Source organism: Podospora bellae-mahoneyi (assembly GCF_035222275.1).
Source record: "Podospora bellae-mahoneyi strain CBS 112042 chromosome 1 map unlocalized CBS112042p_1, whole genome shotgun sequence".
Classification (NCBI taxonomy): Eukaryota; Fungi; Ascomycota; class Sordariomycetes; order Sordariales; family Podosporaceae; genus Podospora; species Podospora bellae-mahoneyi.
The window spans coordinates 3,841,789-3,862,569 of NW_026946359.1; the positions used below are offsets into that span (position 1 = coordinate 3,841,789).

Below are 20,781 nucleotides of genomic sequence, written 5' to 3' on the forward strand. Positions count from 1 at the left end.
CCGGAGCATCGGTCCCCAACTTGTTACGCCTGCGCCTTACCTTTCATCTTGTTACGCATACATTCATTCGGGTCGCAATCAAGATCAGGTCATTCAATATGCCTCGAACGACATTACCCCCGACTCCGGCTTCCTCAACCGACATCAAAGGGAAGGATGGATCAAAGATAGTGTCGCTTCAGACGTCGTTTGAACTGCCTCCTCCAGCTATAGCTGCCAAACCGACAAACGCGGCAGCATCTTCATCCCAGACGGTATTTCCAATGCAAGCCAGCGAGACGGTCAAGTCAAGAAGGCGGACGGCTGCTGCTGCTATTCAGCCTGCCCTAGCGAAGGATGAGTTTGTCCTTCCGCCTCCCCCGACGAGGTCTCGCAAGATCATTCAGATGAAGCCCAAGGAGGAGACGGCAGTGTCGACAACATCGACGACAAGGACGGCTGCTGCAGCTGGCAGTTCCAAGTCCAACAACGCAGCCGGCAGTGCTACTACCACGACTACCACCACAACAACCACAGCCGGAACCAAGAGAAAACAACCCTCCTCCACGAGCGCCGCAGGGAGGAAAATCGCAAGAAAAACAGCCCACAGCCTCATCGAACGTAGAAGAAGATCAAAAATGAATGAGGAGTTTGCCGTTCTCAAAAGCTTGATCCCAGCTTGCACTGGGGAGATGCACAAGCTGGCTATTCTACAGGTAATATGTCCCCTTTTTTTCCCTCCCCTTTCCTTCCTATCACTAATGACATACCTGTCCCCAGGCCTCAATCGAATACGTCCGCTACCTCGAAGACTGCGTCAGCCAGCTCAAAGCCCAACGCAGCAACACAAAATCTGAATCAGAAGCAAACGCGCCCACCCCGACCACCAACACCCTCCCCTCCCCAGTTTTCGCACCGTATATCCCGTCAAGTTCCTCCCCCGAAGACGTGGAAATGTCAGGGCAATCTCCCTCATCATCTACCTCGGCGGCTCCATCACCGGCGTTTACGCCTACTGTGTCGCACCCTCACTCGAGGTTGCCGTCTATTTCTCCTGCTTTGCTGCCGCTGGATCAATCCCGGAATCGGCACGGGTCTGTTTCTTCTGTTTCTACGGGCACGGATCATTATAGGTCTGGGTCTTTCTCGCTTGGGGGGGGAGGGGGTAGTAGTGTCTATGGGACTTCGTCGGCGATGACGAGTCCAGCTTTTGGGCCGCAGCAGGGGGTTGGGTATGGGTATGGGGGTGGAGGGCTGGGTTCGCAGTTGACTAGTCCGGCGCTGGGGCCGAGGGATCTGGATCAGGAGGCTACGGCTGCGTTGTTGATGTTGAATCAGATGAGGGGGAGGGGTGGGGGTGGGGGGAGTGGGAATGGGAATGGGAATGGGAATGGGGAGCAGAGGGGGCGGGGGATGAGTGTAAGGGATTTGTTGAGTACGTAGACTTGATGGGGGAGTGGTAAGGTGGGATTGATGGTGGTTGAGATGGGTTGAGATTGGTGACCCTTTGGGGAGTGATGACCCTGTGTGAGGTTTGGGATGGATGACCCGCTGAGATGGACTGGGAATGGTGACCCTTCGGGGCTTGATGACCCAATGGAGATGACTGGATGAAAGGACGGTGTTGGCAACCAAAGTTGGACAATCAAGATGTTTCATCAAGAGTAGAAACAAAAGTGAGCCCGGTGTGTGGCCTGATAATGATGTACGCTCCCTATCTCTGGGACGAAAAAAAAACAGGGGCTGGCTGGGATCAGGAAGGTGTTTACTGTTTTGTGTAATTGGCTGGGTGGCTAACTATTTGTGATGTTTTGCTAGTAGATTTCTCTTTTGTTGTTGGTCGTCTGAAGTCGGTATTTGTTAGGTAGATGCATGGTCTTTTCTGGCGCGCGAACTCGGTATCTGACTCGCAACTCAATCCAAGCTGCTCGCTCTTTCGGTCACAATCGCACCGAGATATTGTGTACATTGAGGATACGCTATGATGACCCGAGGATAAGATAAATGTCAACGATATACAGTTCGCCGCCTAGAGAAAATCGTTCGAGTTGATGTTTTGGCTGTTTATCATGTTGCGAAAAAAAGGGGGATCTTCACAATGGAGGAATCCGTTGCATCAACATAACTCAGGATGGATGGTTGCAGGTTGGAGGTGTTGGGGGGACTTGAGGGTCAAAGAGGCAGGATGACTGACGATTCCGATGGGAAATCGTCCCACGCGTCTGAGTTCTAACGTCTGTGGCGATTAGTGAAAGTCTGGGGTTTCATCCGAGATCGTACGAGTGCTTGTTTTGGGAGTGCCGTGCCCAAGCTTACACAAGCAAGACAAGCCTTGTCGCTTGCGGGTAGCCCCTTGTTGGTGGCACGTGACACCCCTGACTCCAAACAAACATCGACAGAGGAAGACGACCACAAACGTTGACGTAGGAGTTGAAGTAAGGCTGGGGTTTTGTTCAGGTTGCAAATGAGGCGATTGGGGGATATGTAACTGGCGGATATGGGGGGGGAGGAAGGCAAAGGTCGTCTTGGCAGGGGTCTAGGTCGAGGTACTCTGTCCAGTGGAAGATGTGACTGACTCTCCTTTGGGAGTGATGGCATGGGGATGAGCAGTTTGGAGGTTGCAGGAAGATGTTGATGGATCTGGTATATAACCGTGGATCTCCCTCGTTGTTTTGTGTTCATCTCTCCTCTCAGCATCAGCAAGCACCAGCTTCTATCAACAACAACTTTCACTTCAGTTTTGTTCTTCGTCGGCTCTGGAAGTCCGACCAACCCATTTACTACAGGAGCCGCACGGCGTGGATCAACCCCAGCAGCGGTATTCTCACCTTTGTACATTCCCTCGCTTTCCCGTTCACCGGCCAGGGGAAAGCGTTCAAGCTTCTCTCCAGCATCATCAACAACATCATCGTCGTCGTCAAGACTCCCTCTCTTCGCCCTCAAGGTACTCATTTACCCCGCGCACCCTCCCGCCGCTTCCCGGCTCCAACGATTATCTTCATTATCGACTCGGTCCTAAGAAGCCGGCATTCCCTTCTAGACCGTTACCTGCGCGAGCCGCCCATCACCACCATCACCATCGGTTAGACGACTTTGAAGAAGAAGACGGCAGATCACCCACCGACACATCCTTTCGTCGGCAGCAGTCAGTCTCACCACCCCTTGTTCAACCATCATCATCAGCAAAGCCTTCTCGCACCGTCTTCACCTCGGGAAAAGCCCGTCCCCTCCGCCTCGTCCAGCAATCCCGCAAACGCAGGCCGACAGTCTTTTACGCCCAGCACTCGCACAGTTTCTTGCAGTCGCTGACTTGTATCACGATCAACCAAGACACATCCTTTTTGAGTAGTAGCTCTTCTTCAAACGACAAAATGGCTTCCAACCCCGTCATGCCCAAGGTTGCTCCTCCCTTTCCTTCTTCCTCTGCTGCCCCTTCCCCATTCCCCAACCCAACCAATCTCCCCCCTCTGCCCCCCTCTCGTCCCACGTATGATAGGGGTATGGGAGCTGGGGAGAGATTTGGTGCTGGTGGACAACAACAACAACAACAACAACAACAACAGCCATTATCATCATCAAACAATAACACACAAGAGAAGCTACTTGCTGACTTACGCCGCCAGGTAAATCTTTTTGTTCTCTCTCTTGCTTTTGTTCGACGCCCGACGCGAACGATGTGTTGACGTGAGAAATCATTAGCTCGACGACTCCGCCTCGGACGTCTCGTCGGTCGACTCGCGCGGCCGTCGCCGCCGCAGAAACAACAAGCAGCTCGCCCAGGCTGGCGGCTTGTCCAACCCTGCTGTGCTGCCCCGTCTGGCTGACACCAAGCCTGTGAGGCTTCAGCTTGGGCTTAACCTTGACGTGGAGGTTGAGCTGAAGGCTAGGCTGCAGGGTGATGTCTCGTTGACACTGCTGTAAGCTCTCCTTGACTTTTCTGTTCTTATTGTTGCTGACGATGTTGTGATGGAAAAAGTCAATAAATGACCCTGACCTGACAATTTTTCTCACCAAGGGTTGAGGAGAAACCCACGTCACGGCCAAAGGAGAGTGTGGAGTTGGTGCCGGATTTGTTTGGGGTTGTTTATGGGTATAGTAGTAGTCATGAAGGGAAGGTGAAGGAGGAGAGGAAAGAGATGTTTTACATGCGGATTGGGCAGATGAGCTTCAGGCAGAACTGGGTTGAAAGAGAGGTTAGCAGCTCGCTTACGCTCACGGTTTGCCTGTTGATTCTGGCTTTGGGGATATTGATAGGGTTTGTGGTTGGGAAGTGGGTTGATCTGGTGCTTTTTGGAGTTGGGGTTTCGTCAGGGGGTTGTGCAGTGGGCTTTGTTGGGATGGATCTTGTTGGTTCATCAGAAACAGGCTCGACTGGTGTTGTTGTTGGGTCAGCGGCTGGAGAGGGGGTTCCTGTTGTGGTGGGATGGGATTATCACCATGGTAGGAACAGCGGTACTGAGTATCGCGGCTCTTGGTTGTTGGCTTGACTGCGATCGCCTCCTGCTGAGGATGGATGCCTATGTATAATATACGATGGGTTTAGGTTTGTGTTTGGGATAGATGAGATGAGCAGAGAAAATGGACATTGTGTGTTGTTTTCTGGCTTACATTTCTGTCCCCAGGTTTTCCGTGTAAGTGCGAAGTGAGGCTATCCCTGACCTTGATGCCAGTACGTAACAACAACTGGCAGCCGTCCCCCACCAAGACGGAAAAAACTTGTTTCCACCCACAACTTGGGCCGGGACAAGCCTTCCATCATAATGTTACAACCCACTACTGCTTTCATCAATCCAATCGGAACCATCCTCCATCGGGTATGGTGTAGCGGTAACATCGTTGACTCTCACTTCTCAGGAGTGATTGCCTCTCTCTCAACAGCCCCGGGTTCGACTCCCGGTATCCGAGTCACAACATTCTTTTTGCATTTTTGCATTAGATTTCCGTTTTGTTCTTTTCTCCTGCCATACATAAATAACATTGTGAGTGTGTGTGTCTTTGGTGCAGTGAGAAATGCTCCCGGACTTTTGAGACGGTTGATGTGCCTTTCAAACTTGTACCTCTACAAACCACACACAGTCTTCCTGCTCTGATTGTCTATCGATTACTGACACACCCAAAGCTGTATCGCTGGTATGTTTTGAAGTTGGTGCTTTCTCAAACCACCGGAGCATGCCCAGTGCTGGTCTAATCGTCCAAACATAATCCCATCTTCAGACCTCAACAAGCACATACGACCACACCCAGCTGAAAATACGGCATCCCGTCCGCTCTGCCCGAGTCAAACAGCTGAAGGGCCGAACTAGTACTCAGGTGGGTGACCACTGGGGAATCCTCGGTGTTGTATGTTTTTTTCCTGGTTTTTTTTTCCCTCTTGAAAAGCTCCACTGACTCTGTACCCAGTCTTGACGACTATTAGACCACGGGTAAGGGGGGCCTCTTTTTAGTACATGCCCTTACAGACGACTATACTCAGCTCAAGATACAACATTGAGGGCTGGGTGTTGATGTTATCTGGCAAATATTATGTTGATTCCTTGACAGGTAAAGAATGCGGAAAGGGAGACTGAAGATCATAGATGAGGTCTTGTACAGAGAGCACGGCAACAGTAAACGAGGAAGTAGATCATATTCATCTGTGTCTCGGATGAAATCAACCTGTGAGCTAGATACACAAGACCGAGCTGTTGCTCACGTCATAACTTGCGAACAGTCAAAACTAGGTGCCCTGCCCTGCCTACAGGTACGCACAAACAAACCATCACCCGCAGGTCAAAGTGAGTGACCTTCTCATCGACTCGATGTTTGGCGCGGGTAACTCGAAGAAGAGGAGGAGGAGCAGGTCGTGGGAGAGGAGGTGGTTGTGACGGCGGCATTTCTGGGCGGCTGAAATAGCGACCGCCGAGGGGGCACACACTGGACGGTTACAGTATGAATTGCGTGGGGCGTTGCAGTTGGCGCAGTATATGTCGAGGACGGTATTATAGGGGCCGTCGAGGCAATTTTCCTGTGTATAGTTGGTAGGTGGTTAGTTGGGGGTGAAGCTCAACTTTTAATTCATGGATGGGAAGATCAAGTCGGGGAGACTGGTGGCAGGTTAGGACTAGATGGAATGTCCTCGGGGGTTTTACTTACGCAGTACCAAACACTTATCGTCAAGATGATGAGCAGGTGTTTGTCTCTGGTTCTGTGAGAAGAGACTTGAAATGGGCTGGAATGTTTTCAAGAGTTACTAGCACCAAAGTAAACAGATGGATGGATGGACGACGCTACGAAAAAAGAGGGTAAAAGATAAACCTGACTTTCCATAGAAATAAAGCCCCTATTTATATTGCAAGCAGAGGAAGCCATGGGATGAATGACTGCCTCCTTCAGGTGTGATCGTCACCAATAGCATCGCAAGGCAAGGCGAGGCTGCCCGGTCGTACAACTTCGTCACTTGCCTACCATCCAAGATTATTGCTACCGGTCAAGAGTCCCGCGTCTAATGAGATAGCAGCTAGACAAATGGAGAATGAGAAAGAAGTTAGGAGGTAGTGACACCACCCAAAGAGGTAGGTAGATGACGTGAACCGAACTTTGATAGAGGATGGAAATACACTTCACTACTTGTCTCGTTGGGTAACACAAGTAAGTTGGGAGGCTACAATATCATGATAAGAAACAAACAGAGTCTATGGTTGTCACTGGGAGTCATGGTGTGGTTTTGAGCTGACATACACCATGTCTGTTTCTATGATGAAAAGCCCGTATCCCTCACGGCAACACTCGCCCCTGACTTCCTACTCACCCCCCAAAAGACCCCCCTCAAACCTCACCCACAACCTGCCTATGATCCCTAACCACGCTCTCCGCGAACCTCACAAAACCCTCCCAAAACCGATCCATATCTCATCCGGATAAAGCGCACTGCAATGCTGCATAAAAAACCCAAACTCCCCCTCCCCCCCCTCCACAACCTCCAGCACCAGCTCGCAAGGATGTCCAATATTATACAATCGATGAACCCCCACCTCAAAATCAGCATGCCTATACTCCCACGGCGCACCACCATGCATCTGGAAGTTAATCACCACCTGCCCCAGCGGCATATACCCCTCTGGTCTGTTTTCCTTTCCAACTACACGATCGACAATATCATCAAACGACACCTCCGCATGCTCCAACGCCTCAAGCGTGAGGTCCCGAGCGGAGGTTATGACATCTTCAAAGGGTGTCTGAAGGGAGCAGTCGTTGTTGAAGCGGAGAGGGAGGACGTTAGCTAGGCAACCGATCACAGACTCGACGTCGGGGTGGGGACGGTTGCCTTCTAGCATTAGGATTGTGAAATCTTTGTCGGCGGTGTGCCGGAACAGGTAGGCTCGCCACGCAGCGAGGAGGAAGTGAAAGGGGGTGGAGGAGAGGTGGGCGCAGATGCGCTTTAGGCGTTTGGAGAATTTGGAGGGGAGTTGGTTGGTGAAGTGACGGCGGTGGGTTTGCCAGGTTGAGGGGCGAGTTTTTCGCTGGGCGAAGGGGAGGAGGGTGCCGGCGGTTGGGAGGTTGGTGAGCTCTTGGGTCCAGAAGTCTAGGTTTGCGAGGGCTGGTGGGAACTTGAGGAGGGTGTTGTGCCATTGGGCGAAGTCCGCAAAGATGATGGGTGGGGAGGGGACCGTGTCGAGGTCTCGACTGGAGCGGATCGCGTCGTAGAGGTCCATCCAGTCATCTGAGAGGATTGTGAAGCTGGCTCTGTCGAAGCAGATGTGGTGGGCGATGAAGATGACAAAGTACTCGGTTTCTGATGTTCTAACGAGGGTCATAGTTGCTACTTCGCCTTTGGCTATCTCGAGTTGTTGGTTTCGAAGACGTGAGATGATGATCTGGAGCTCTGTTTGAGGGGATGTGGTATAGGATACGTCCTCAATGACCAGACGGCATTTCGGCTCTGGGGATGGTGACTGAACGAGCCGGTTGCCGTCTTAGACGAATGCTGTGCTCAGCGCTTGGTGCCGTCGTACAGTCTCGTGGAAGGCTTTTCCTAGTGCAGGTAGATCTGGGTGGCCACTAATGCGCAGGACACCACATAGGTTCATCTGAGACTTGTTTTCGGCGCGGACATGGCGAGCATACATTCTCGCTTGGTGAGTTGACACTGGCAGCGGACCAGACGTTTGGAGTCTCGGGATGTGATCCAGCTTCCTGCTCTGATCATGTTGGCCATTGATAACACTCGCTAATGTCTGCTTCTCACCCGAACCTGTCTTCACACGCTCTTCGCTCGAAGATACTGCTGCAACAGGCATCGACGCCACGACCTTTTCGACCAGCCCCTAAATGGAATTTGCACAAAGTATATCAAACAGCGAAAGGTCAACTTCGGCAGTTTCCTTGAACCATTTCCGGAACTCGACAGCCACGATCGAGTCGAGGCCATAGAATGATAACGGGTTGGTTGGCAGAATGCTCTCTGTTGGTGTGCTCAAGACTGTTGCCACTTTCTGGGTGAACGCTTGCTGTAAGACGGCAATCTTGTCCTCAACGCTCCCTGCGGATGCGAGGAGGCTTGCCGTGCTCACTTGACCAGCTGCAGCACCGCTGACGGCCCCGGTGCCATACGATCTGGTGGCATACAGTGTGCGGAAGACGGACCGCTCCGACCATCAATCATCAGGCTCCTTTGTGTTGACGCCGACAATCAGCTGATGCCAGTCGAGGCCATCTGTGGCGGCATCAGGCTTCTTCAGCTGTACTGCTTCCTCATCAAAAACATGAGTTTTTGCTCCGTGAGGATATCGAGCTTGTTTCTGTCGAGGCTCTTCCTGACAAGCTCATTCTCAGCAACCAAGCCCCTCGTGGGCACAGCACCAAGATTCGTAGTCGTTCTGACAAGGCCCTGCTCCCGTCGCCAGCGCATGAAGGCATCCATGTACGCATTGGCGGCAACATAGGCTCCTTGTCCCTTGTTACCGCAGATGGCCGACACCAACGACCAGCAGACGAAAAAGTCCAAGTCGATGCCCAACGTTGCTGTGTGCAAATTCCACGCACCGGTGCACTTGGTGGGCAGCCCGGTTTGGTACTGATCAAACGACAACGACCTGATCATGCCGTCCTGTAGCACAACCGCAATATGAAAAACGCCAGCCAGCGAAGGACCAATCTCCCGAACGACGTTCTCAACATCAGCCAAAACACCCACATCCCCCTTGTAAACACTGACCTCAGCTTTCCTCAACCTGAGCCAATTCACCGTCTTCCTCCCATTATTACTCTGATCCCCCGACTGGGACATGAACGCAAACCTCCTCGCCCCACGAAGATACATCCACTCCGCCGTCGCCGTCCCCAGCCCCCCCAGCCCCCCAACCAAAAGATACGTCCTACCCCTCTTGAATAACAGCCTCTGATCATAACTCGGCGGGGCAACCATCACCACCACCTCCTCCTCCTCCTCATCAACAGTAAGAACAATCTTCCCCGTATACCTCCCCAGCTGCATCAACCGAAACGCCTTCTCCGCCTGACCATAAGAATACTCAAACAACCTCTCAGGCGGCCTCACCTCCCCAGAAAACACCATCTCAAACGTCTCCCCCAACAACCTCGCCGCCAGAGGTTTATCCAACTCATAAACCAAAATCATATCTACCGAAGCAAAACTGACATTCCTTCTGAACGGATCCATCCCCAAGTTCGAATTCTGATGTATGTCCCTCTTCCCAATCTCGACAAACCTCCCAAACGGCGCCAAACACCCCCACGTGGCATGAGCAGTTTCCCAGCCAGACTATTAATCACCACATCCACCCCTTTTCCTTCCGTAGCCTCCATCACCCCCCTCACAAAAGAATCATCCCTCGAATTAAACACCTCCCCCTCCCCCATCCCATACCTTTCCCTCATCAACCCCCTCTTCCCCTCCGAACAAGTAACCAGCACCCTCGCCCCGATATTTTTCGCCATCTGAATCGCCACCTGTCCAAACCCCCAGCAGCACTGTGTATCAGAACCGTTTCTCCCCTTTCCAACCGTCCAACCGTGAAAAGCGAATAAAACGCCGTCGTCACCGTGACGGGCAGACTCGCCCCCAAAGAAAATGACATTGTGTCAGGTATCTTCACGCACATCTCACTATCCTGACGAACAAAAGTCTGATGTGCCCCCTGGCCAGGACGGTAAGCTACCACCCGGTCCCCAGGGGAAAGGTTAGTAACGGAGGCGCCAATGGCGGTGATGATACCCGCGCATTCGTTGCCCATGTTGTAGTCTTGGATTATCCCCAACGCTACAGTCAGGTCGTGGAAGTTGAGGGCGGAGGCTTTGACACGAATGAGGACTTGGTTATCACCAAGGGCGGTGTTGTGTTGGGGGAGGGGGACGAAGTGGAGGGTTTCGAGGAGGCCGATTTTGCCTACTCGGAGGGCGAGGAGGGGTGGGAATTGTAAGGTGAGGGTTGGGAGAGGCTGCCAAGGCCGGAGGGGAGTTTACGGTTGAGGGGGAGGTCTTCTTCTATGCGGGGGATGTGGAGGGTTGTGTGGTGGAGGGAGAAGTCCTCTTCTGAGGCGGTTGACAGGCAGGGGAGGATCTGTTTTGTGATGATGGCGGGAGAGGTGGAGGGTTGGATGTCGAGGGAGAGGAGGCGAGAGGCTTGGTTTTCGTTGCGGGCCACGCGGGGGACGCCGAGAATTTTGGCGTGAGAGGGGTTGGTGGATTGGATTGTTGCGCCGAGGGTGAGCCAGATGAGGGTGATGTTTTCAAGGGTGGGGAGATGGCGGGTACCGAACCATTCTGAGGGGGGGTCGATGGGGTTTGGGTGGTTGTCAAGGCTGCTTAGGACTACGACGTGCTTGGTGGCGAGATTATGAGCGGTGACTTCGTTTATGGTGGTGGTGGTAACTGAGGCGATGTAGGGGAATGCCTCGAGTTCTTCCAGGATGGCTCGTGTTGTTTCCGAGGAAACAGTTGGTAGGATCACTGTCAAGTCAATCTGAGCTGTGGAGACGTTGGTTGCTGGGCGATAAGCGGCCCATTCGGAAGCGGTTGCAACCGGTGTCCATTCCGTAAGAGACTCGCTGGTGACAACCACAGCATTGCTGGCAAGTGATATTTGCAGTGCCTCAGGAGAAAGCTCAGCGTCCTTGCCCACGATAACGAGATCATACCGGCCTTCTGGCCCAGCCAACACATCAAACCTTTCCGACCACTGAGTTTCCTCGCTCAGAATATGCAGAGTCTCATACAGCGGTCGGCCCGTGACTGGCACTGCCAAATGAGCCAGCAGAGCTTCAGCCTCAGCGTATTTCATAGCCAGCAAAACCCTCGAAGTAGGATGCTGAAAGGTATACAACCTCACCAGCCCCCCAACTCCCCCCTCAACCTCGGCCCCCTCCAACAAATCAAAACAAGGCTGCCACCTCTGCCGGAAAAACAACGCCCTCCCTTGCCCCTGACCATCACTCCCCAACGCAGTAACCTCATTCCCCGTGGCCTCAATAATCAACTCCCCCGACCCCTCCTCCCTCAACAAAATATGATTAACCGCCATCCTCTGACTCGGCAACTCCGTCCTCGTCTGCACCGTATACCTCCTCCTCTCCCCCCTCCCCCCTTGCTCCACCAATATCCCCGAAATATCCTACGTCTTCATATACGTCGACAAAAAAGCCTCGGTTATCTCCCTCCCCAACCTCGACTCAATGCCACTAAACAAAACATGAAACATCGAATCCAACAACGTCGGATGAAGCACCGTCCGCTCCTCCAGCTCATGCTTCGGAAACACCATCGGATAAAATTCAAACTCGGCAACCGCAAGACCCGGTCCAGAGACAACATCCCCCTTTAGTAGCGCAAAGTAAGGCCCATACTTCAAATCCAGCCTCTCCAACCTCTCATACAGCGACTTGGCACTCACATACCTATCCGACCTCCCCCTCATCTCCTCCACCCCCTCCACTTTTGCCAACGACCTCAACCCCCTCGGCTCGCCATACTCAACCCAAATCCTCCCATGGCAATGCCTCGTCTCCAGACCCTCCTCTAAACTCGAAACCTCAAACTCGAACCACTCCTCCGAAAACGTCCTCGCCGACTCCGCCACAGGCCTCAGTTCCAACACCGTCTCCGCCCCCTCGTCATGGTCCTCCCTCAGAGCAAGCGGGGGTTTTATCAAAACCTCCTTCAGATGCACCGCGGCAATCCTTTCGTTCCTACGGTCCCCAAGTCTGACCGCCGCTTCAATAGCCATACAGCAATAACCCGCCGCGGGGAAAACCACCTTCCCATCTACACAATGATCTCTCAACCAAGCGATCACACGCAACCGGATGTAATTCCTCCACCTTGGGATGTGATGAGCCCCCCCCGGAACGGGAACTCCAAGAAGTGTGTGTCGTGTTTCGCGGTGGAGGTGCTCAGTGGTGAGGCGGTTCAAAGACCAGTAGTTCTTGTGGTTCCACGCGTAGGTTGGTAAATCCACAAGGCGGTTGCCAGGGCCGTTGATGACTGGTAAATCAACGGGGTATCCGAGAGTAAAAAGCTCTCCTGCTGTGCTAAGAAGGGACTCATATGCCGAGCGGTCACGAGAGAGCGTGCCGAGGTAAGGGGTCTTGTCTAGCCCGAGTAGTTTGAGGACTTCTTTAGCGGGAGCTTTGAGGGCTGGGTGAGGGCCAATTTCAAGAAGGATATCCACTGTTGGTTTCTCCTCCTCATCCAGAACCGCTCCAGTGAGAGCGTCAGAGAACCGGACTGGTTGGACCATGTTTGCTGCCCAGTACCCCGGCCCGAGCGACCCGGAGTGGGAGACGACACGGGCAGTGACACTAGAGAGCATCCTAGCGGTAGGCTTCTGCGAACAAACAACCAACTCCCTCCCCTCCAGCGCGGCTTGATACCGTGGAGCCATGGGAGCCAGATGGTGCGAGTGAAAAGCTTGCTCGACTTTTAACTGCCGGGCAAACGCCTTCCGAGCAAGCAACTTCTCCTTCAACTCCGTGACTGCATCCAAGTCTCCCGAGACCGTCACGCTAGAAGGGCTGTTGATAGCCGTGATAGTGAGCCGGTCTGCATACGCCCCCAACTCAACCTTTAGCTCAGCTGCTGACAGTCCCACCGCCATCATCGCCCCTGGGATGCAGTCTGCTGCTTCAAGGCCAGCAGACATGTACAACCCACGGTAATACGCCGTGAAAATCGCCCTTCCAAGCGACAAAACACCCGCCGCATACGCAGCTGCTATCTCACCAGACGAATGCCCACACACCGCCGACGGCTTCACTCCCCAATCAGACAACAAGTCAACAACTGCAACCTGAACAGCCGTGCACACCGGCTGCGAGAACCTGCTTTTAGAAAGCCGCGACCCCTCCTCATCATGAAGGAGCTCATCAACAATCCTCCAGTCAGGCTTATCAGACAACGTCTGTAAAGCCTCATCGCAACGCTCCAGTGTTGCCCGGAACGCTTCAGAGTGAAGTATCAACTCCCGGCCCATGTCATATGTCTGGGCACCCTGGCCCGTAAAGACATACCCTACTCGAATAGGCTGTTCACAGTCAAGAGGTTGAGTCCATTTAGCGCTTGATGCCCCGGATGAAAGGGCGTCGGCTAGCTCTTCAACGCCAGCCCCCTGTGACAGGACAGCAAAGGTCCTGTTGCTGTGCACTGAGCGGCGTGTAGAGAAGCTGTGGGCTAGATCACGGATAAGCGTCTGCTGATTACCCCCTTCTTGCTGCTGAGGTAACTGGCGAGGTTGCTGATCGCTTTCTCACCGGCTACCTCCGAGTGTGAAGTGAGCGGAAGCAGGTACGGCCGCGCCTTGGCCTTGTCAACACCATTGACTATGACAGTTGGGGAGTCAAGAGGTTGTTCAAGAACAACATGGGCATTCACACTGCCATACCCAAAACAGTTGATGCTTGCCCGGCGCGGCTTTCCATCTGACTCGACCCAGTCCAGGGCAGAAGTGGGAACCTTGAGTTTCCACTCGTCAAAGAGTATCTCCGGGCTAGGCTTGTGGAAATGCATATTGGGCGGGATCTTGCCATTCTGAATAGCCAACGTCGCCTTGATAATACCCGCAAGACCAGCCGCGCCTTCCAAATGTCCAATATTGGATTTGACACTGCCCATATAAAGCGGTCTCGTGCGGGTAGACGTGCCAAAGACTTTACCGATAGCAGCAGCTTCACGAGGATCGCCCGCCTTGGTCTCCGTTCCATGAGCCTAAAGTATGTATATCTGTAAGCTCCCATCCAAACCACACACCACCACGTCAAACTCACCTCAAAATACCCCGTATCATCCGGATCAATCCCCGCCCTCCCATGCGTCTCCCTAATCAACCCCTCCTGCAACTCCGCCGACGGCAGCGTAATCCCATCCGTCTTCCCGTCATGATTAACCCCACTACCCCTCACAACAGCCCTCACCCAATCCCCATCCCCAACCCCCTCCTCCCTCCTCTTCAGCACCACCGCACAAACCCCATCACCCCTCACATACCCCTCCCCATCCCTATCAAAACTCCTACACCTCCCATCAGAACTAAGAAACCCCATATCAGTCATAGTCTGATACGTATTCGGCCCAAAATGCAGTGCCGACCCAACAACAAACCGCCATATCCGCCTCCCCACTACGAAGGGACTCACACCCGAGATGAAACGCCGTCAGACTGGACGAACACCCCGTGTCAACCGTCATGCTCGGTCCTTACAGATTATACATGTACGAAATCCTATTACTAAGAATGGAATTCCCCGTCCCAGTGATGGCGTACTTGGGGTAGTACTCCAAGTCCTTGTTCTGAAGGTTGTCCCAGATACGGGCTGGGGTGATGGCTCCGGGCACCCGGTAGGCCATGCCGATGATGGCTGGGGTGTTGGGGTGTTTGTCTTTGCTGGTGGAGCTTGCCATTGTGTCTCGAGTCCTGGCGGTGTTTGGGATTTGATAGAATGAGGTGATAGCCAGGTTGTTGAAGGGTCTATGAAGACACGACTATAAGCCTCTACAACAAGCAGGTTAGAAACGAGAGCTTTCTGAAGAGTGAGAACCAATGGCTTTTTAAACTTACCAGGTAGGTAGGTAGGTTAGACCCTCCCCCCCCGGTGAGGTGACCCGCGTCTATCGGCCCGCACGTCGTGTCTAGGTTGTCCAACACATTCATGCCAATCCCCGTCTTTTATTCTGTATATCAACAGCAGAACTTCCGTCTCACACATCAGGTTGTACTACCACTTGCTCGTCAACCTCGCCATCTGCCCACAACAACTCATCTGACACCCCTCATCCTCCTTCCTACCCAAGACACTTCACCCTTGGTCCCCAATAACAACCCCCTGACGCCATCACGAAGTCGCCACCCCTACCGAAAGCCACATCTCCGGATCTCCCCTTCAAGCACCAAGACGCTCGTTCCCTTCCCCTCCACACTCGGTAACTTGACCTCTTCCAGACAAACGACTGCGCGGTGATATACTCATGTGTTGATAACTTCATAGTCGTTCACCTCTCGGAAAGGCAACAATACCACTGTCGGGTGTCTTTGCGTGTGATCGAGACGAAACAATAGTAATCATAACTTGGGAGGGTGGTATAGTAGTGAGACAGTAGTTTCATTTCTTATATGCAGGTCCTTTGTAAGCCGATGCCCCCACCTTTTGTAAGCGGCAGAAAAATGGAGAGAAATGAGAAGGAGCTAGTGGGTCGAGATGGCATGGTCCAAACTAAGGTTCTTGCTGAGGTTAGAAGAGTAAAACGAAACGGCCCAGGAAGTCGCCAAGTGGGTATGACCTCTGGTTTGAGAAAAAAAAACGTAAAAAGGCATGTCGGTCGTCGTTGAGGTTAGCACTGCCATCGTGTATACAGTCGACATCTCAGTAAGCATTGCAACATGGGTAAGGCATGTGTCATGTGTAGAAAATGTGAATATCAAATTTGTTTATTTCAAAACTCCTATCTGTTTCCTTTGCCAGGTAGTCAAATCAAAATGCTATTAAAAGATAATACCAGCAAATACGCGTAAGCAACGTTGCCGTAGCGTATCAAAGAAAACGCCATGTGATCAAAGACAAATCAAAACCCCGGGTCCCCATACTCATCGTTGTTATCGTAACCGCGCATTCATGTGTGTATAATGCCGCTTATCAAAGATCATCGACGGCATAAAACTTCATTAGATGTCCTGTCATCCATCATCCGTCTGTCACTCTTGCCTGTGAAAAAGTCCTAGGCAGTCACACTGCTTCCCATCGAGCCCCATCGGAACCTCCTCAGCGTTCCACCGGATGTAGACTTGACCAGCTCGCGCCCACAGCTCGCAGAGGTGTTTGACGCCGAACCAACAGCGCTTAAGGAACCCAGCGCATTCCCCTCTTGCCGACCTACCTCGCGCCCAATGACATAGCCTGCCCCAAACCCTACCACGGAAACCAATACCACCACACCAGCGCTCACCACCCAAGTCATGAGCGTCGGGCTGAGGAAGGTTGCTGTCTCCCCTTCGGCGAATCCAGGTGAGTTGGTCTTTTTCTTCTTGACAGCCCGTGAGGATTTTGTCTGGTTGGTTGCGCCACGCTTGTGCTTCTCTACCGAATCCTGCTGCTCCTCCTTTCCTCTGCTCGACGTGGAGCACGGGGCACTGGGAGCACTGGAGTTGGATGCGGTTCGAAGTGGAGCCTTGGGCGGCCCGCCGGATCCGCCAACGGAGGGCGGAGGTGGGCCTTCGGCCAGGAGCTCCGATTCAGGAACGAGCCTCAGCTCCATCGGTTGCGAGCTTGGCAGGACACCAACCCCTGCACCGAGTCCACCCATGCCGGCATTTGAGGGTCCGGCTCCACGTCTCTCATCGGCCTTTCCAAGACCACGAGCAGCCTGAGCACACGACAGCAGAGTCGTGAGTGAAGCACGAAGCGCGGCGTCGTGATCGGCTTGGTAGGCAGGTGACATGAAATTCGGGTGGCCGCGATGCGTACGGGTGTGTGAGCGGTGAGGCATGGGAGGCCGTGATTGGGGTGGGTGGTGAGGAGGTACTGAGCTGGTTGAGTGGCGGTGGGTTAGGTGTGATGGCGGGTGCGAGAAGGCATTTGGCTGTGGCCTGAATGCGGGCGCATCTGACGGGCGACCAAGGGCGGTCGCATTCTCGTCGTCGTCACTATCAGTATCGATATCTATGGCCCGGCGGATGGTAGTCTGGTAACGCAGCAGATTCGCCGAGGGATGCACTGCCTCGTTTGAGCTCGTCATAACTCTATCCTCTTCACTCTCCGTCTCGTCATATTCTTCCTGGCTGCTGGTAGCGCCGCCACGACTGGAGGGATGTCCGATAACGAAAGATGCGGGCATTGGCCGGTGCTGCTGCGACCTCCTCCGCCTGGGCGGGTACGAGTTGGTGCCGACCCTGAGGCCCGTAGTTACAATTTCATCTCCGATAGATGACAAGGACGAAGACGACGGCTGCGAGGCTACTTCTACCCACGACTCTGCATGTTCAAAAGTTAGTTTATTGGCGAGATGGATATCACTCTCGATGCAGTACTGACCATCATATTGGCGACGCGGTGATGTCCCGTCAGATCGCCCCGTGGCCCCCGCGCTCTCCGGAGCATCGCCATACAGCCCTCCCGGCCCGGCGCCTTGAGAATCGTAGGGCCCCATCGTAAACGCAAGCTGTTTATTGGATAGACAACAGGTCTTTCAATGCTTGGTGATTTGTTGTCAAGTTGTAGCCCCGTGTTTGTTGGTTTACGGCACGCTCCGGTTTGGTGATAGCTGTCCCCCTTGGCTGGTCCCCGCCCGTGCAAAGTGGAGCCGTGAACAAGGAGACAACCTATCTGACAGGATGGTTCGATGAACAAACGAACAGTGCGGGGAATGGGTTGACGTTGACGTTGACGTGCGACGCCGGGAGCCAGGTATTGTGGATGAGTACTCTGTTGGTGAAGCGAGGTTGAATTCCTGATAGTCGATAGGTTCGTTGAGGCTTTGTCGTTCTTTGTCCCTCCAGCCTCGATGGGCGAGTGAGCATGCGCCGGGCTGGTTGAAGCTTGGCAGAACAGACGGGAGCGTGCCAGTGGCCGCCGTGAGGGCGTGGGTTGGGCTTGGCAGGTCGGCGTGACCAGACTAGCTTGTTTCGGGAAAAGTGGAGAGGTCATCCTTGGCCCTCCTGCAAGCTCATTCGCTGCTTACCAGCTCAACCCTCCCCACTTGCTTGTCTGCTGGACAGGGCACGCTTCTGTCCAATGACGCGATGGTTTGTTGATTAGCAGGGGTAACGCGGCAAGAGGTGCGATAACGATAAGATGCCAGAGCGATTTACTGCGTAGAGATGCAACCTGGGATACTTACCAGCTGCGTGAGGTCGCAATAACAAGAGGTTTAAGATCAGTAGATGGACTGATAGTGGCATACATACATCATTCCAAACTTGCCATCAGTTAGAAGTCCGTAGAAATGTGATTCAGGCGCAAAACGTCATCATCTAGGCAACTACTCGTTACCGGACGGCTCTCGCCCAGTGCCGGGCCGGGTGAATGAAAGGCGGAAAAGGCCATGTCACGTCGATGAAGATTCTTGCCTGATAATAAGCGCAAGGATGGCGTCCTCAGGCATCATGAAATGTACAGCATTATGAACATCCCTCAGTCGCCAGAACAGACACGTGCCTGGGTCAGCACCAAGTCGAAACACCTTTGCCGTGCTTCTCCTTTAGGAAATTGTGTGCTCACCTACTTTCCTTCTGAGAGATCTGGATGCCACACACTTGGATAATCCTTACGATCGATTTGCTGCCCTATGCGACAGTTGAGCCTCCCTCAAGCAGTCATCACGATGAACACAAGATGACTGGAAATAAACTGCGGGGGGAACACCTGCTCGACAGCAGCCCCGCTCCGGCTCCGCAACCATGAACGAGAGGTTTTCTTTCTTTTTCCTTTCAGCGCAGACGACACACACTTGCACGTACTCGGACGCAGAGAAATAAGTGGTTTGTCTGGGTTCCTCGGATGAAGACATGGTGATGTGATAGAGGGGGTGATGTCTCGGATAGCTGAGGTTATCATGGAAGTTGGTCTGACTCCCGACTGTCTCTCTACAGCACAGCACAGCTGCAGAAGCATCTGCAGCCTCCTGCAGAGACCTGTCCCAATGGTCGGCGATGTTTGGTTTCTAGGTGGTCCTTCAACCACGACCACCACGGCAGCTTGTACAGACCAAATCATGATGGATCGGTGTGGCTTACGTGCTTCGAAAGCTGGATGGCTCACAGGATGGTTTGAAGGCAACCTCAAGATCGGACACCCCACGGCGATATTTGTCACGGACAACACTAGCCAATGTGAGAAGGTCAGTCTCTCGGCCCGCCGGTTGACGTGGCAATAATTGCCGACGATATCTGATGTTACAGACACTACGGGATGCTGGACAAGAACGCGGGGGGACAACCCAACCGGTTGGTCATCTGAATTGGTGTTGCAAAATGCAGCATCCCAATGAGGTGGCAGGCAAACCCGTGCTCGACGGCTTCTCGGCAGTCGATTCTCGAGAGACTGGGGAAGTCGGGCGGTCATTCATCGGAGCCCGACTTGACCAGCCTAGAAGAGCCTCATGCCTCTTGTTGTGTAGCATCGAGTGTGCATGAGAATTCAGGCGAGAGATTTTCCGACTCTGTGAACAACTGCAGATGGTGTCGCGTGAGAATTGAAAGCACTCGGCAAACTCGCCGGTCAATATGTTCTGAGTCGAGGTGGAAGGGGTATTCCGAACGGCGGTGTTTCATCCTGATATCTTCTGGCACGCCAGCTCGAGAAGCTTCGATGTCAATCCAAATCGAAAACCAGCAACACCATAGATTTTTGAGATAATTTGTGGCAACTAAGAGTGAAATGGAGCTATATTGGTGTAAGTGAAGGGTTGTCGTTGATTTAAGCTCCCTGACGAAAGAGCCCCAGCGTGTGGAAACTATCTCGAAGAGGGAATTGTAAATTCAGAAGACCCGTATTGCCAGTACAGTCTCCGAGCATATGCGCATGTAGCCAGGGGTAATTTGATATAAATACGCTCACCTGCACGCCGCTCGGTCTATAGAAACACTTGCCTTCATAAAACACTTCGCAACAACGAAAAAAACGGTCAGTTTCAAGGTGTAAAGAAGAACTCGTCTCAGTCGCCAACATGCTCTACAGACGACATTATTTCCAGCAGGACGTGAGTAAGCATTGGTCCGTCCTCGACCGGCGAGAGGCTTGGCAGCCACCTGCACCTCTTCGACTGCCCTCCACTCCCCTACTTCCCATAGAGCACCTACCCTCCATCAAGACAAGGGGTCAAAATGATGTCTCCAGCCCTGCCAGGCAGTTTTAGATACATACATGGCCTTGCTTACCTCAGACAATCCAAGGCTGGCTTTCTACCTAGAGCCCTAATATTTCATGTCCTTGTTTACTGTGGAATGATGATCACTCGTATTTACTCGCGAAATATTCACAGTCAAAAGAACCAACAGTGCTGCAAACTCGGAACGCCGGCTGGGGATGCTGGGTCCAGCCGTGGAGAAGCCGGGACGGATGTGTGCTGCTTGCATGCTGCACCTACACTACCTACATGCATGACAGTCATCAGCAAGAAAGAAGGAAGAAACGAGGAGCCGGAAAGAGGTGGGCGACAGGCAAGACTCCCAAAATTGAGGCTCAAAAAAGATACAAAGTAATGGAACAGCTGGCGAGCCCCTCTCTGGATCGATTTGCTTCTGGCCCCCCTCCCATGCTCGCCCCCTCCGGGATCCAAGAAAGTCGGGATATGCCACACCCTGCAAGCATGAGCGCACTTCTA

The 20,781-nt window shown here is 53.1% G+C and overlaps 7 protein-coding genes and 1 non-coding gene across 8 annotated transcripts; 5 read left to right on the plus strand and 3 right to left on the minus strand.

Annotated features, from left to right (window-relative positions):
* Positions 1–98: 98 nt before the first annotated feature.
* QC761_111860 (uncharacterized protein) lies at positions 99–1,422 on the plus strand (the record flags this gene model as incomplete). The annotated part of the gene is made up of 2 exons (XM_062874467.1): positions 99–695; positions 760–1,422. The coding sequence occupies 2 exons, from the start codon at positions 99–101 to the stop codon at positions 1,420–1,422; spliced, it is 1,260 nt and encodes a 419-aa protein (XP_062737594.1).
* Positions 1,423–2,607: 1,185 nt separating this feature from the next.
* On the plus strand, positions 2,608–3,066 carry QC761_0012980 (uncharacterized protein; the record flags this gene model as incomplete). The annotated part of the gene is made up of 2 exons (XM_062871948.1): positions 2,608–2,923; positions 3,020–3,066. 2 exons carry the CDS (start codon positions 2,608–2,610, stop codon positions 3,064–3,066), a joined length of 363 nt encoding a protein of 120 aa, XP_062737595.1.
* Positions 3,067–3,350: 284 nt separating this feature from the next.
* QC761_111865 (uncharacterized protein) lies at positions 3,351–4,258 on the plus strand (the record flags this gene model as incomplete). The annotated part of the gene is given in 4 exon segments (XM_062874468.1): positions 3,351–3,377; positions 3,679–3,896; positions 3,995–4,172; positions 4,181–4,258. Coding segments are annotated over 4 exon segments (501 nt in total).
* A 531-nt stretch (positions 4,259–4,789) lies between these two features.
* QC761_0013000 lies at positions 4,790–4,884 on the plus strand. The gene has a single exon. It is a non-coding gene; the product is annotated as a tRNA-Glu (tRNA).
* A 1,952-nt stretch (positions 4,885–6,836) lies between these two features.
* On the minus strand, positions 6,837–7,772 carry QC761_0013010 (putative NRPS-like protein biosynthetic cluster; the record flags this gene model as incomplete). Its single annotated transcript, XM_062871950.1, has 1 exon — positions 6,837–7,772. The coding sequence occupies one exon, from the start codon at positions 7,770–7,772 to the stop codon at positions 6,837–6,839; it is 936 nt and encodes a 311-aa protein (XP_062737597.1).
* A 920-nt stretch (positions 7,773–8,692) lies between these two features.
* QC761_0013020 (putative PKS/NRPS-like protein biosynthetic cluster) lies at positions 8,693–14,868 on the minus strand (the record flags this gene model as incomplete). Its single annotated transcript, XM_062871951.1, has 8 exons — positions 8,693–9,739; positions 9,796–9,927; positions 9,990–10,363; positions 10,441–11,587; positions 11,666–13,579; positions 13,672–14,175; positions 14,235–14,496; positions 14,669–14,868. The coding sequence occupies 8 exons, from the start codon at positions 14,866–14,868 to the stop codon at positions 8,693–8,695; spliced, it is 5,580 nt and encodes a 1,859-aa protein (XP_062737598.1).
* A 992-nt stretch (positions 14,869–15,860) lies between these two features.
* Positions 15,861–19,259, minus strand: QC761_111880 (uncharacterized protein). Its single transcript, XM_062874469.1, has 3 exons — positions 18,365–19,259; positions 17,493–18,184; positions 15,861–17,432 (listed from the first exon to the last, which is right to left on the minus strand). The coding sequence occupies exons 2-3, from the start codon at positions 17,605–17,607 to the stop codon at positions 16,180–16,182; spliced, it is 1,368 nt and encodes a 455-aa protein (XP_062737599.1). The 5' UTR covers positions 17,608–18,184; positions 18,365–19,259; the 3' UTR covers positions 15,861–16,179.
* Positions 15,969–19,591, plus strand: QC761_111885 (uncharacterized protein; the record flags this gene model as incomplete). Its single annotated transcript, XM_062874470.1, has 2 exons — positions 15,969–19,296; positions 19,358–19,591. The coding sequence occupies exons 1-2, from the start codon at positions 18,988–18,990 to the stop codon at positions 19,589–19,591; spliced, it is 543 nt and encodes a 180-aa protein (XP_062737600.1). The 5' UTR covers positions 15,969–18,987.
* Positions 19,592–20,781: the final 1,190 nt, after the last annotated feature.

Excerpts from the sequence above, each read along its gene's own strand:
- QC761_111880 (XM_062874469.1), bottom strand. The coding sequence starts at position 17,607 with ATGGGGCCCTACGATTCTCAAGGCGCCGGGCCGGGAGGGCTGTATGGC. Across the intron at positions 17,433-17,492 it reads ACCGCGTCGCCAATATGATG|AGTCGTGGGTAGAAGTAGCC; the intron begins GTCAGTACTGCA and ends TTGAACATGCAG.